The sequence below is a fragment of the Vicugna pacos genome, chromosome 8 (genome assembly GCF_048564905.1).
Source record: "Vicugna pacos chromosome 8, VicPac4, whole genome shotgun sequence".
NCBI lineage: Eukaryota > Metazoa > Chordata > Mammalia > Artiodactyla > Camelidae > Vicugna > Vicugna pacos.
Genome location: NC_132994.1, coordinates 65,662,367 through 65,675,876, shown reverse-complemented (window position 1 = coordinate 65,675,876; position 13,510 = coordinate 65,662,367). Strand labels below are relative to the sequence as shown.

The following is a 13,510-nucleotide window of genomic DNA, read 5'->3' as shown; positions in this document are numbered from 1 at the left end:
ATTTGCTACTTGAGCAAGCTATTCCATCATCTATATAATGGGAAATTCCAGCCTTGCCTGAGTTATAAGATCGTCTCAGATGAAGTATTTTGGAAACTCAAAATTTGTAATAAATGCTGGCCTTTTGCTTCTACTTTTGTTCTCAATAAAATTTAGGTCTTTCGGGTCAATTAAAAGCTTGAGCTTGGTGGGTTTTTTCTATTTTATTGGTGGTAAAATTAAGCCTAAAAATCTCAATATGAATCAGTAAGATTACTTAACACAATCGGGTATTACCAAAACTTATTTATTTTTCCACCTTTATAGTAGAAAACTCTGGCAGATGCCACCAGTTAGGAACATCAACACTAGTGGGGCAAGCTGACACTGTGCACCTTCTGCTGTGATGCACTGAGACTCATCAGTTATACAGTATTCCTGCCAAAAGTCTTCTTGTGAAAAGCAATCAGATAAATCCATTCTACAAGACAAATGACGTAGATTCTGTAAAGATATCATATCATTGAAGACCAAGAAAGGCCGAGGAACTGTTCCGAGGTTTACACAGGCTAAAGACACACCACTAAATAAAACGTGTGATCCTGAAATGAAAAAAAAATTGCAGCAAATGGGGATTATTAGGACAATTGGCAAAATTTTAGCAGATAGTGTGCATTAGATAATACTATCACAACAATGTTAAACACCCTGAATTTGATCACTGTGTTCTTGTCAGAGAATGCCCTCGTTCTCAGCAGATACCCACGAGAGTATTTAGGGATGAAGGGCCAGGAGGTCTGTAATTTATTTTCGATTTGTTTCCCAAACAAACATAAATAATATAAAAATTCTACATACTTAAGCATAGACTAATATTCTTAACTCACACAGGACACCAGATAGGGATAATATTTGCAAACGTCAAACGGAAGAAAAATTAATTGCATTTGTACAAGACGGTACTAATTTTACACATAAATACGAGGATTGAGAAAAATCTACATACAGGGCAGATATAAGGCACTCTTGGGTCAGATGTAAGGCAATCATCAAAGCTGCTGAATATTAGAATAATTCCCATAGCCTGTTGGAGAATCCACCCCTTGTTTTGAATCGAAGAGTGTGCCCCGGGGATTTTTGTGGTCGGCATGGCTGGGCTAAGGACACCTCTTAGGCTAGCAGTTTCGCTGAACAGAATTCCTCCGTGTCTCTGGCAACCACCCCGACATACTCTATGCCTGGTGGCGCCAGGTCCAGAAGCGGACACTCAACTCAAGCTGAGCCTGAAAGTCCCCGGTGCCTGAGTCCCTCCTGGGAGTAAAAGAGTAAATGCACGCAACCACAGCTGAATTATTGTTTCTGGACTGACTAGCAACGAAAAGGCCAGCGACGTTGCTCAACACTGGTTATTCCTACTACCTCAGAGTTTGACAAAAACTGCTCTGAAACACGTCTTAGTAGCTGAACAGTGTTAAGTTCAACATCAAGCAAGATTTGCTCCGGGGGCTGGGAGTTCAGAAGGCGCTACAGAAGCCAGACACGCTGTCTTTAAATTTTAACCCGTTTAAATGGCCAAGAGCAGCAAACTGGTACAATCTCGAATCCAGCCGCACTTCACGAATTCACGACTTGCCCCCTCAACTTCCTCCAGCTAAGCGGCCGCCGGCAATTCCAGTCCCCTTCTAAGGCGGGGACATTCCGCCTACGACCTCCCACGCGACCGAGAGGAAAGTCTGCCGGTCGGGAGCGCCACCCCCGCGCGCGGCCCGCGGGCTGGGACCTGGCACCGTACCTCGGGCGCGGGCGACGAGGCGCCCACGGCGGCGGGGCTGGGCGGCTGCAGGTGCCGGGGGCCGGAAGAGCTCATGGCGGCCGGAGCCCCGCGGCGCGCTCGGACCCGCGGGCGGCGGGGAGCGAGGCGGGCGCGCGCCGCGCGTCTCCTCGGGCAACCGGCAAACACCGCGGCGAGGCGGCGCCCGCGGGGCCGGGAGGCCGGGCGGGGCTGCGAGCCGTCGGGGCCTCCGAGGCGAGCCCGGGGGCGCCGGGCAGACCCGGATCTTCCCGAGGGCGTTGCCGCCAGGCCGAGGCCCGGCTGAGCGGCGGACACCGGCCACAGGGCCTGGGGACTGCGGGGCTGGAGGTTGGGCTTCACCGAGGGACTCCACCGGGAGGGCAATTCTGGGTCTCGTCCTCAGGTCAGGACAAGTGACAACGAGGGGTCAGTGCCAACGGTGCTGGCGGCGCGCGCTGTCGGAGCGTGCTTACCCAGAGGTGAACGAGCATTTACTTAGCGCCGACTGTGTGCCAGCGCTTCTGCTTCTTCCAGCGCCGGTGGCCGGCTTGCTGGGGGTGCAGTTCGTGCAGTTGTACAGGCCCTGCGCTCAGACGGGCCCCGCGCTGGTTTAATGGCCTGTTGTCTCCGTCTTGAAATTCTTAATGATTTTTGAGCAAAGGGCCCTACATTTTTATTTTGTACTGGGATCCGCAAATCATGTGGCCTGCCCTGCTGAGCGTTCTTTCATTTAACCTTATCAGCAACCCTGCATGGAAATATAAATAATAGTAATACTAGTGTTAGCAACAACTATAGCTTCGAGTTATAAAACACTCACATGTGTTCCTTCAAGAGCTGTCCTAAGTACTCTCCAACTATGATCTCATTACTTAAAACGAGATGATGAAGTGCATATTAGAATAATCCATTTTTAAGATGAGGAAGCAATCCCAGGGAAATGAAATAAATTGTCCAGTAGCGTGCAGCTGGTCAGTAGCAGTGTGAGGATCAGACCCCAGACCGTAAGACAGGAAGGTGAGTAACCTAAGGCCCCAATTGTTGTAGCAGAACCTAAAAATGGGACCTGCATTCTCCTCACTTGAAAGTCCTTGGTAGACCTACCTGTGTGCTCTTCTACAATTAAATAAAATCAGACATATGGCAGCTTTTCTTAGATTCCATCCAGCCATCCTTCCTGCATCCGTTATTGTCTCTGAGGACTTCTTGGCCTTGACAATGGCTTTTGATTTTACAGTAATATTGCTATACATCCAATCCAGAATCACCTCAGTGCTTTCATTTGAAGCAACCTTAATGGAAACTGAAGCTTTCAGGAATCTCCTATTAATAGTATAGTTTGTAGTAAACATGTGTTCAAGTCGCAGTTTTTCCTTGCAGTAGAATCACTACACGCTTGTCAAATTTTCGGTGAAACGACACTGCCCAAGGAAACACAAAAGCTGGTGAAACCTCGAAGTACCTGGAAGAGAACCAACCTGAGAAAGTCCCTTTTCTTTCAGCTCTACATCAGTTGTTTCAGAATTCGATTTTATGAAGTCTAATTCTGGTCTCTCTGGTTAAGCCTGTAACTTCTTCATGACAACAAAAGGTATGAATTCGAATAGTCTTTAAAAAGCAGTGTTGGTGATGGATGTGTTAATCAACCAGATAAGAGGAATCCTTTCACAATGTAGACCTGTATCAAATCACCACTATGCTCACTTTAAATATCTTACAGTTTTATGTGTCAATTATACCTCAATAAAGCTGGAAAAAAATACAATAAAAAAAAAATTTTTAAGCAGCGTTAAACAGATTTTTCTCTATGTAAAAACCATGTACTTTTGTGGTAAGTGGGAGCAGAAAAAGTACCTGGCCTCCCCAGATGCCTTCGAACAATATGGAAATGTAATGTCAAGACATGAGCCAAGTGACTCTTCAAGGCAGCATCTGATGATGTGTCTTTTGAGAGAGGAGAGGAGGACCCTGAGGCTGGATATAAGTCTGAGTTGGACCCTGGAAGGGACTGTAATTTGGGACTCCGAGCTGGCACTATGGTGACAGAACATGTAGGCTGGCAGTTGGGGTAACTCTGGGTGTGATGGTAGTTGAAGCAGGTGGGGTGAGGAGGTTGGAAAAATGTACAAAGCACGTTCTAGCCCAGATTTCTCACAAAACTGCATATGTGGGCAATATATTATGATTTGTAATACCTCAGTATGGACTTCTATTTTTCTTCATAATGACAACAGGGTCAGGAAGCTGCCAGCTGTGTAACCTAGTGCATCTCATACATCTGCCTCTTTAGAGAAGAGGGATGTTCTTAATTAGATGCCAAGCTAACGTACAGACACTCTTCTGCTGGCCAAGATTTTAATAAACAGCAACTTTACGAAGGCTGCACCCAAAAGAAGTAAACAGGGCAACGGTAGGTTAGGTTGGAGGAGCTGGGGGGCTGGAGGGAGGAGGCCTGCAGAAGGGGCTGTCACAAGCCAGGCCAGAGCGGGACTAGTGGCAATGGGAGCAGTGATGGTGAGGAGGGGGAGGGTTTGGAGAGGGAAATCAACTGGAGTCTGAGTTTCCCAGCCAGGCTGAATGTGTGCTGAAGCCTGAAAGGCAGCGAGGAGATAAAGCAGAGGAGAAAGGAGGAGAGGGAATTTGGTTTGGGTCACATTTAGTGTAAGCTGCTATCAGGGAAGGCAAACACTTCGTAGTAGGGGAAAGGCAAGCCCTGGGCACATCCAGCCTAAACCAGCACTTCCAGCTCACCCTTCTATAAATGTTAAATTTTATTCAGCAATATGTTTATAAACCTGGCACGCTGAGATATATGTTAACGAAACATGATATCTGAGACAAGATTAAAAATGCCTCATAAGTAGCTCTGGGAAGCAATGAAGATCTGTATCTCTCTGGCACTTGGGCTTTTATTTTGCAGCTTTCTTGTGGCTCCGTAAGTTTATTTCTCTGGTTTCTTCCTTTTGTTTGTGTGCTTGTCTGTTTGTCTTGCAAATATGTAAGTTTCTCATAGGAAAAATCTGTAATAGGATAACAACTTTTAGGGCTTTCGACATAGTTAGAAACCTGTCGCTGAAAACTCTCTTACGACATTTTAGTTGTCGAAAGATTGTTTTCAGAAACTGTGTTTGACTTAAATATTTTCCTAAACAACCGAATGAAATGTTGTGAAACGCTGCAAACAGCTACTTTAGTCATGGGACGCAAGGTACGTTGGTGACAGACCACCGAAACCAACTTCTATCTTCGGCACGTGAAGGTCTTTAAAACCATTCTCAGCCCTTTCCTAGACCAGCTTCAGTTGTTTTGTTGGTTTCTATTTGATCTAACAAATGAGTCCTTCTTTAGCAATGATTTTAGTTGTATCAGTTCATCCCAAAACAAATCTCCATCCCTAATTTGTTCTATTAAGACAACACAACTAGTTGAAAAATAGTCTGTCAACGTCACTTCCAAAGATCTTTATAAATTTTCATATTATTTACTTTTTAAACCCATTTTCTTTTCCCGATACGTATTACTGTTTACAATATATTTTATACCCAAAATAAATATGATCTATTTTATAACTTTACAATTGGCTAAACTTAGAAACCGCAAGAACTCACTTTATAAAAAAATAACCAATTCAAGGACCTTTGGGGTTTTTTATCATTTAAGAACATCACAGAATGCTCTTTTTAATAAAAAAAGTAAAATTCTTATCAAAAATTTGGAATACTTTAAAAAAAATTTAGGTGGGTAAATACAGGTTCTGAAAAACACTCATGATAAATATATATTTTCCAGACTCAATGATTTTTTTTAACATTTTTTATTGATTTATAATCATTTTACAGTGTTGTGTCAAATTCCAGTGTTCAGCACAATTTTTCAGTCATTCATGGACATATACACACTCATTGTCACATTTTTTTCTCTGTGATTTATCATAACATTTTGTGTATATTTCCCTGTGCTATACAGTGTAATCTTGTTTATCTCAATGATTTTTATATAAGTTTAAATTCAACATATTTTAATTCAATTTTAATTTATATTTCCTCAACTGACCAAGGAGGTTTGCTGTACATCACACTACCCTTCGTGGCCTTACTGAAGATATCTTTCAGTTGTAAAACTACAAGTTTAAGATAGTTTAATATTTTGGGGAAAATTTGGAAGGATTAATCGGATCATCTTCGTTAATATTTTTCTGTCCCAAAGGGAGAGTGAACTTCCTGGAGACAGTCAGAAGAACCCACTCATCTGGTGTCTCTTTATAGGAAAAGTGTCTTGTCAACAAGTCAGGATGACTAGGGAAAGCCTGGGATGAAGCAAGAGCCCTAAGGGTCTTCTTTGACTCCTCTGTTCTCCACACACCCCTGCAGCTATGGGTCTTTTCCTAAAGTCCTTTCCCTTTGGAGTTCCCCAGGAGGAGCCAGGAGTCAGGATTCTTAAGGAAGTGGTTTACTGAGGAGTGCTCCAAGGACAAGGCGATGAGGAAAACAGGGAATGGCAGAAGAACAAGCTACCAGGCGTGTGGCCAAGCCTGGAAACTAACTTCCCACTTTGATGCCAGGGGGCTGGCTCATTGTACCTGCTCCGTCCCCCGCCCCATTCCCACCCAAGTATCCTGTCAGTCGGCCATTGGCAGGATAAGTCTCCAGAGAAAGCGACAGCCTTTTACAGCAACACTTACAGCAGCTGTTGGGGTACCCCAGCTAAGAAAAGGGGTTCCAGAAAGGATAATGTCTTCAACTGCACAATCAATTTCAGAAATCTAACTCTTCAGTCTAGATCTCCTTTCTCTATTCTTGCTATTGATTGTCTTAGACTAGGTTTTTAAGGAGCTTTGTGTGTGTGTGTGTGTTTTTAAACCTGGGCTTTTATATCAGTCTGCTTCTAGTCCATTTTTAAACCAATACAAGAATTATTTTTCTAAAGCCTAAATCTGATCAGTTTATTCCCCTGGTCTAAAACTTCAAGGAAACCTCACTGTTTCTAGGAAAAGAGGGATAGTCTTAATATAATATGCCTCTTTTTTAAAACAATTGTCATTGGTTTATTATTTTTCCTCCTAAAATCAACTCCTCTGAAGTGGGAATTATTATTCTTTTATTATAGATGTAAAAACTAAAGTTTAGAGAGGGAACTTGCTCACATGCACATGGCATAAATGGCAGTACAGGTATTTCAAGTGAGGTTTCTCTGCCTCCAAATTCTCTGCTTTTTGTAATTGATGTTCTCTAGCAGTCAGCATTTCTTAAAAGTTGAAACCATGGAAAAGAATCTGAAAAAGAATATATAATACATGTATATGTGTAACTGAATCACTTTGCTGTACACCTGAAATTAATATAACATTGTAAATCAACTGCACTCCAATAAAAAAAAGTTTTAAAAATTTAAATTAAATTTTGAAAAGCTGAATCCATCCATTCTGCCTACTGTTTTCCCCAATGTAACCTATGCTACAGTCCAGGCTGCCATGTATGATTGGTCAGGTTGTGTACTGCACAAGGGCACCACATATGAAGGAACACTGTTCAAAGTAGAGACATTTTTGCTATTTTGAAATTTTTTTGTATTTTATTAACATTTTTGTTGATTTTGAAGATGGATGATTTGTATATTTTTATGACATTTTTTCAACTGATAGAAGTTGAAGTAATGTGTCTTAGATCGGAAATATACCAGGGACTTTGATCTATGACGGAGGAATAGGTTTAAGAACTGAATGATACATAAAATAACTTGTGTATCTACGTAAGAAACCGTTTTTCTGACAGAATGATCAGTATATATCTTGTCAAGCCTCCAGATTTATGAATTCACCTACTCACTAAAATTTGTTCGCAACCCCAAAATCAGTACTCTTGGGGCTTTCTCGGTCATTCACAGACATGCGTGGATTGGTGAAAAATTTGAGTCAACCCATGTGCACGTTCCCAGCTGAGATCAAAAGAGGAAACACTCTGCCTTCTTGTTTCAGCTCTCAGACTGTAAACACGTGTCCTGTTTGTGGTCTATTTAGTGCCTTCTTTTTCTTTGTATTTTTGTGCTTTTTGGGGTGAGGGGTGATTTTGCTATTTTAAGTGGCCCCCAGGCATAGTGCTGAAGTGCTGTCTAGTGTTCCTAAGCCAACAGAGCTGTGATGTGCCTTACAGAGGAAACAGCACATTAGGTAAGTTTTATTTAGGCATGAGTTAGAGTGCTGCTGGCCGTGAGTTCAATTTTTTTTGGTTGGTTTGTGTTTTGCTTTTTTATTGAAGTATAGTTGAGTTACAATGTTGCATCAGTTTCAGTGTACAGCAAAGTGTTTCAGATATGTATATGTCTATGTGTGTATATATATATATATATATATATATATATATATATATCTTTCTATTCTTTTTCAGATTCTTTTCCAATATAGGTTATTATAAGACACTGAATAGAGTTCCCGTGAGTTCAACATTAATGAGTCAACACTATATATTAAACAGCGTCTCCAAACAGAAATACACATAAAACAAGGTTATATATTAATCAGGTAATGAGGATGCTATGAACAAAGGCTCACAGGAACCTAAGCTTGTTTTTTCCCCTGGGAACAGGGGTTCAGTATTTGCTAACTCAGTGTAAAGCAACTTTATAGAAAGTAACTCCTATAATAAGGTCCTACTGTATAGTGCAGAGAACTATATCCAATAGTTTGCAATAACCTATAAGAAAAGACTCTGAAAAAGAATATGTATGTATATGTATGAATGAATCACTTTGCTGTACTCCTGAAACTAACACATTGTAAATTAACCATACATTGATAAAAATACATTTAAAAAAATTAAATTAAAAAAATTTTTAGAAAAATAATGTAACTACTGTGAATAACAAGAATATACTGTGTTCCACTGGAATCAGTCACTGATTAAGTCTGACACACACATTGCAGTTTGAATCAGCTGTTGCTTGTGTTTCATTCAGAATGGTATCCTTGAGTTCCCAATTTAAATCTGCAAGTGTTTTTATGATGATAACTGCCGTTAAATAACTCATATTCAATAATACAATAATTAAATGGGATAAGCCAAATGTACTTCCTGCCAATCGAGGTATATAACCATGTAATTTCTTTTAAATTATATATTCTTGTTTAAAAAGTATCCACCTGAAATAAAAAAAGATTTTCCAAAACACTCTATAAGTACAAAGTTTTGGAAATGTATCACACATGATGAAATGATTTTTAAAAAAATCTGTGAATCCTTGTTCTTTATTTCTCTCTCATAGTGTTTTTATTCTACGTATATTTTAAACTCTTTGGGGATGAAAAATATGCAGTGAAGAATAAAAATGAGTTCAAAGACTTGCAGCATTTATCATGTATTCAAAAAGCAAGCCAAATGTTACTTCAAAAAAATATAACTTTTAAATGCATTTGCTCTCTGTTCATTTGGTATGATTTTAAAAATAAAATTAGTGTTATCAGCAAAAAAAAAAATGTAGGAATCAAAATTCATTGTGCATAATACCCTTGAAAGCGTCAAAGGGATTATGAAATTCTTTGAGGAAAAAGGAAGCAATGGTGCTTACAACGACATTTTGGGTTGTTAATGTAGCAAAATTATCTTTCAAAGAGAGATTTACGATGCTAAGAGAATACCACTATTGCATCACTTCAGCAGATGTATTACTGAAAAATTAGAACTGATCGTGTAGTTGGCAGATTTCTCACAGACAAAAGCCAGCCCTCCTTCTTGGTAGCTGGAAGTAGTAGATTACCCAGAAACTGCTGCAGGGTCAAGCATTTCCCCTGCTTTAATAAAGTTGGGAATCAGTCGATATACCCTTAATTGAAATCAGAGTATAAATGAGATCTAGCTCTTACCATATATGTGGGGTGGGGGAAGGCACCAGTAAAGTATAAATTTGTGTGAAAGATCCTGTCCTTTTAAAAAAAATACTAAAAGTCCTTGAATTTATCTCTGGACTTGGAGGCCTTCAAACAGTGGTTAAGTGGACGGACGCTGGAGCCAGGCTGCCTGGAATGAAAGCCTGACTCCCCCACTTCCTAGCCTTGTGATCTTGAGCAAATTTCTCCACCTCCCTAGTCCTATTTCCTCATCTGCGATATAAAGGTAATAACAGTACTTAACCCATGGGGTTGTTGTGAGGATTACATGAGTTAATGCATGTAGTGCTTAGGACAGAAATCGGGACAACATACACAAGAAGAGTTAGCTATTAGCATTTTTTTTATTGAAGTATAGTCAGTTTACAATATTGTTGTTAATTTCTGCTATTAGCATCAGTACTTTAAAAACACAGAGTAGAAAATTTCCCCACAAGACAATGCAAAAAAAAAGGACTAGAAAAGCAAAGGGTGTAGTCTTATTCTAAATTACTCAGAACTTTGGAAGCTCATAGGCTTAAATTTTTTTTTAACTATGCAGATAAAAGAACAAATTCTTAAAGCATTTTCTTTACTGTTGGAAAATGAGAGTCTTAGAAAGCCGTTGTAGGTAGAAGTAACTCATCTTCAAGAATTTGGAAATCAGTGGGCCTCATTCGATTAAACCAAAGCAGAGATTCGCAAAACACCTTATAAAGACACTATTTCCTCAGCCAAGACAAGACTGTAACTTAACTGAATATAGTCACAGGTAAAAAGAAGAATACGGTAACCACAAGAGAGGTTAATGAACAGTGAAAGCTTAGGAGAAAAGATAGTGAATCTCCAATGTTAATGTCTTGTCCGTTTCATAGCTTTATTTCTCATCTAAATTCGTAAATAGGATTTCAAGTTTTTAAAGAACAGGATTCTACGCTCACAGCCTGCAAGCCCATGGCCACAAAGTCCTCCCCAGGGAATCTGCCTTCCCTCGGGATCCTCATCCATCCACAGGATGTGTCATGTGTAGAAAACAACGGGGCCCTGAAGTCACAGGAACGTTTAGTCAGGATCACTCTAAGACAGCGATGAAAGCATGAATGCAGCTCTCTGGGTTCTGTTTGCTCCCACAAGTTGAAGTTCTGGAAGGACCGATGTCAAACATTCCACCAAAAAATACGATAACTTGCCAAACAAATGGTCCATTAAACATCAGCTTTCAAAAGCAAATGTGGTTTCTAAATTAAGCAAAACCCCAGCCTCTTCTGGATCTTTAAAGTGTCTTCATTATTTTGGAAAATCTTATGGCTTTGGGTAGGGGAGTGTGGGATTTTTCTGACCCCATTTTAGACATGCTTTGGGTTTCTTTTAAAATTATGCCAACTTTCTTTCAAAAAGCAACAAATAATTCTTGTTAATAAAAAGTTTGTAAAAGTTGAGGGAGAAGATTGCTCTTCACATGCTCTGCTTTTCCAGTATGGAGTCTAACTTCCTGCTGACGCTTTCACAAAAGTATTCAAAAACATTTCGATGATTTTTCTGATTCAGAACAGGCTAGATTTTGTTACCAATTCGATTTAGCCAACCTTATACATACATATAAAGTCATCTTCATCTACTCCCTTTCAACAACATCATAAAAATAAATCAGTCTAATTTTTGGAAAGAGATTTTAATCGTCTGCTGATTCACAGATTTGACTTCAATTAAAATACCCTCTTTATAAGCTTGCATTACTGGTCATAAATTTCCTTGGTCTATAAAATGTCCTCTAATAAAAGAGAAAGAGAAGAGAGCAAGTTCCAGGAAGCCGAGTGTTTGGCTAATCATTTTTTAAAGAAATTAATCCCTCAGCCTCCCCAGGGGTGGATGTCTCTTGAGGTGGTTCCCAAAATTTTCATCATTGATACACAAAATACTGATTTATGAGTGTAAACCACCTTCATTTCATTTGCTAAATCAGCCACAATTACCTAATACCTGCTTGATACAGAGCAGTGATCAGTGAGTTCAAAAGAGTAAAAGGTATCTAACCTTGAGGACTTTCTGATTAACAAGGAATGATAAGGTGCAGAAAAGAGAAAAACCATAAAGCACGACCACAAAGCAATCAGTCCCCTAGTAATATGGCAAACACGGTAAGTCATCGCTGGAGTTATAAAAGTACCTGGTGACAGGCTGGGAAGGGCTTCGCTAGAGAAGTGAAACTTACCGGAACTCTGAAAGAGAAGATGAGCGGAAATAAGGATTATCCTAATTCCTGAGCACATCACGCTTCAGGGGCAGCCATTTCACAACCTACATGTGAACAAACTTTCTGAATCATTTCTTACACATTTCAGTCTTCACCCAAAGTCACAAGAACTCAAGACATAAATTCAGCTTAACTTGCCCCAAGGCAAAAACATAAATTGAGGATTCAGGCTGATGTTTTCCAATCTTTACATCCCAGTCATATATGTGTCAGACTGGTTAGCTGTTCACTAAACCTGGTTAGGTGTGCCCTTGAATTCTGGCCTTTGGTATGTGGGCGAAAGTAAAGTGTATCACTCTCCGGTTTGGCCCATAAAATTGCCCTGTGTGAGTCTGTATGCTCTCTCCTCCTCTGTCTGCTGGCTAGATCCTGATTCCAGGATGACCTCCGAAGTATTGAAGGTGGCAGAGCCTGGGTCCCTGAATGTCATCATAGAGCAGATAACCCCATTGCTTCCCACACACATTCCGATTAATTGGAATTTCCATTTGTTAAGCCACTGAGCTTTGGGTGTTTATCTGTTATAACAACTAGCAGAATGTATTGTTTTTTAAAACAAAGAAAACGAAAGCAAGACATGATTCTGATGCATTTTGTTGGGAAATGCTACAAATTATTAAAGGAGATATATTACAAATTCACTTCCACTTTTGAAAGTAAAAAATATATATGTGTAGAACTGAATCACTTTGCTATATATTTGAAACACAGTAAATCAACTATACTTCAAGAAAAATAAAATAATAAAATTTAAAGAAACTGGGGGTGGGGAGGGTATAGCCCAGTGGTAGAGTACCTGCTTAGCATGCACAAGATCTGGGTTCAATCCCAGTACCTCTATTAAAATAAATTAATTAACTAAAACCTAATTACCTCCCCCCCAAAAGAAAAAATATTCTAAGTGAAAAAATAAAACATTTGAAGAGCAAGTAAAATTAAAATGCTAAATGTAGATATAGTTAGAAGAAAACGCAGAGAGAGAAAATTGAGGGGAAAAATATTTTTTTAACTGGGTCAGATCTGTAATACAATCAGCTGTGCCCTCCTGCTCCCCCACCCCACTCCCACCAATGTGGTGGGACCAGAAGAGCTTCTGCCTGCGGGGAAGACTGAGACTCTCCATTCGTTGAATAAGAAGCTTTGAGTGTCTTGTTTCCCACCGAGTAACCTCATTCCTTCTTTTTTTTTTTTTTCCCTATGTCTCACATCACTCCAGTGAAATTTTACAGGAAAGTAAATCTATAAAACAGGTCATCTTGGCACTGCTGGGAGTTAAAATGGGAGTTAAAAACGTAGCTCCAGCTCCAAACTGCTCCTAGTACCCATGGAAATACTTTAACAAAACCCCAGAGGCTCTTAGGACAGTTTGAAAGCCAAGGTTTACGTTAATTCCATCACAAAATATTAGTTTCAGCCACACCAAACATCCAGAGTTTCCCTTAGAACTTATAATGGTCTCATTATCATCTTCCAGTGTATCTGCATTTTTTGAAATTTAAATTTTCAACTTACGCAAATTCTTAAGACAATAAACTCCATTTTCCTCTAAAATATTTCTTTACATTCATCTTTCTTCCATTTTTCTCTACCATCAGCCTAGTTCAGGCCCACATGACATGACTACTTT

General features: G+C 39.9%; 1 protein-coding gene across 3 annotated transcripts in view; it reads right to left on the bottom strand.

Annotated features, from left to right (window-relative positions):
* Nucleotides 1-1,963, bottom strand: part of CCDC170 (coiled-coil domain containing 170) — an 87,774-nt gene extending 85,811 nt beyond the window's left edge. For all 3 annotated transcript variants that reach the window (XM_072966050.1, XM_072966049.1, XM_072966051.1), the window contains exon 1: nt 1,772-1,963. In XM_072966050.1, the coding sequence (XP_072822151.1) occupies nt 1,772-1,846 (75 nt within the window). In that variant the 5' untranslated portion in view covers nt 1,847-1,963. The remainder of the gene's footprint in view (nt 1-1,771) is intronic.
* Between the last annotated feature and the right edge of the window lie 11,547 nt (nt 1,964-13,510).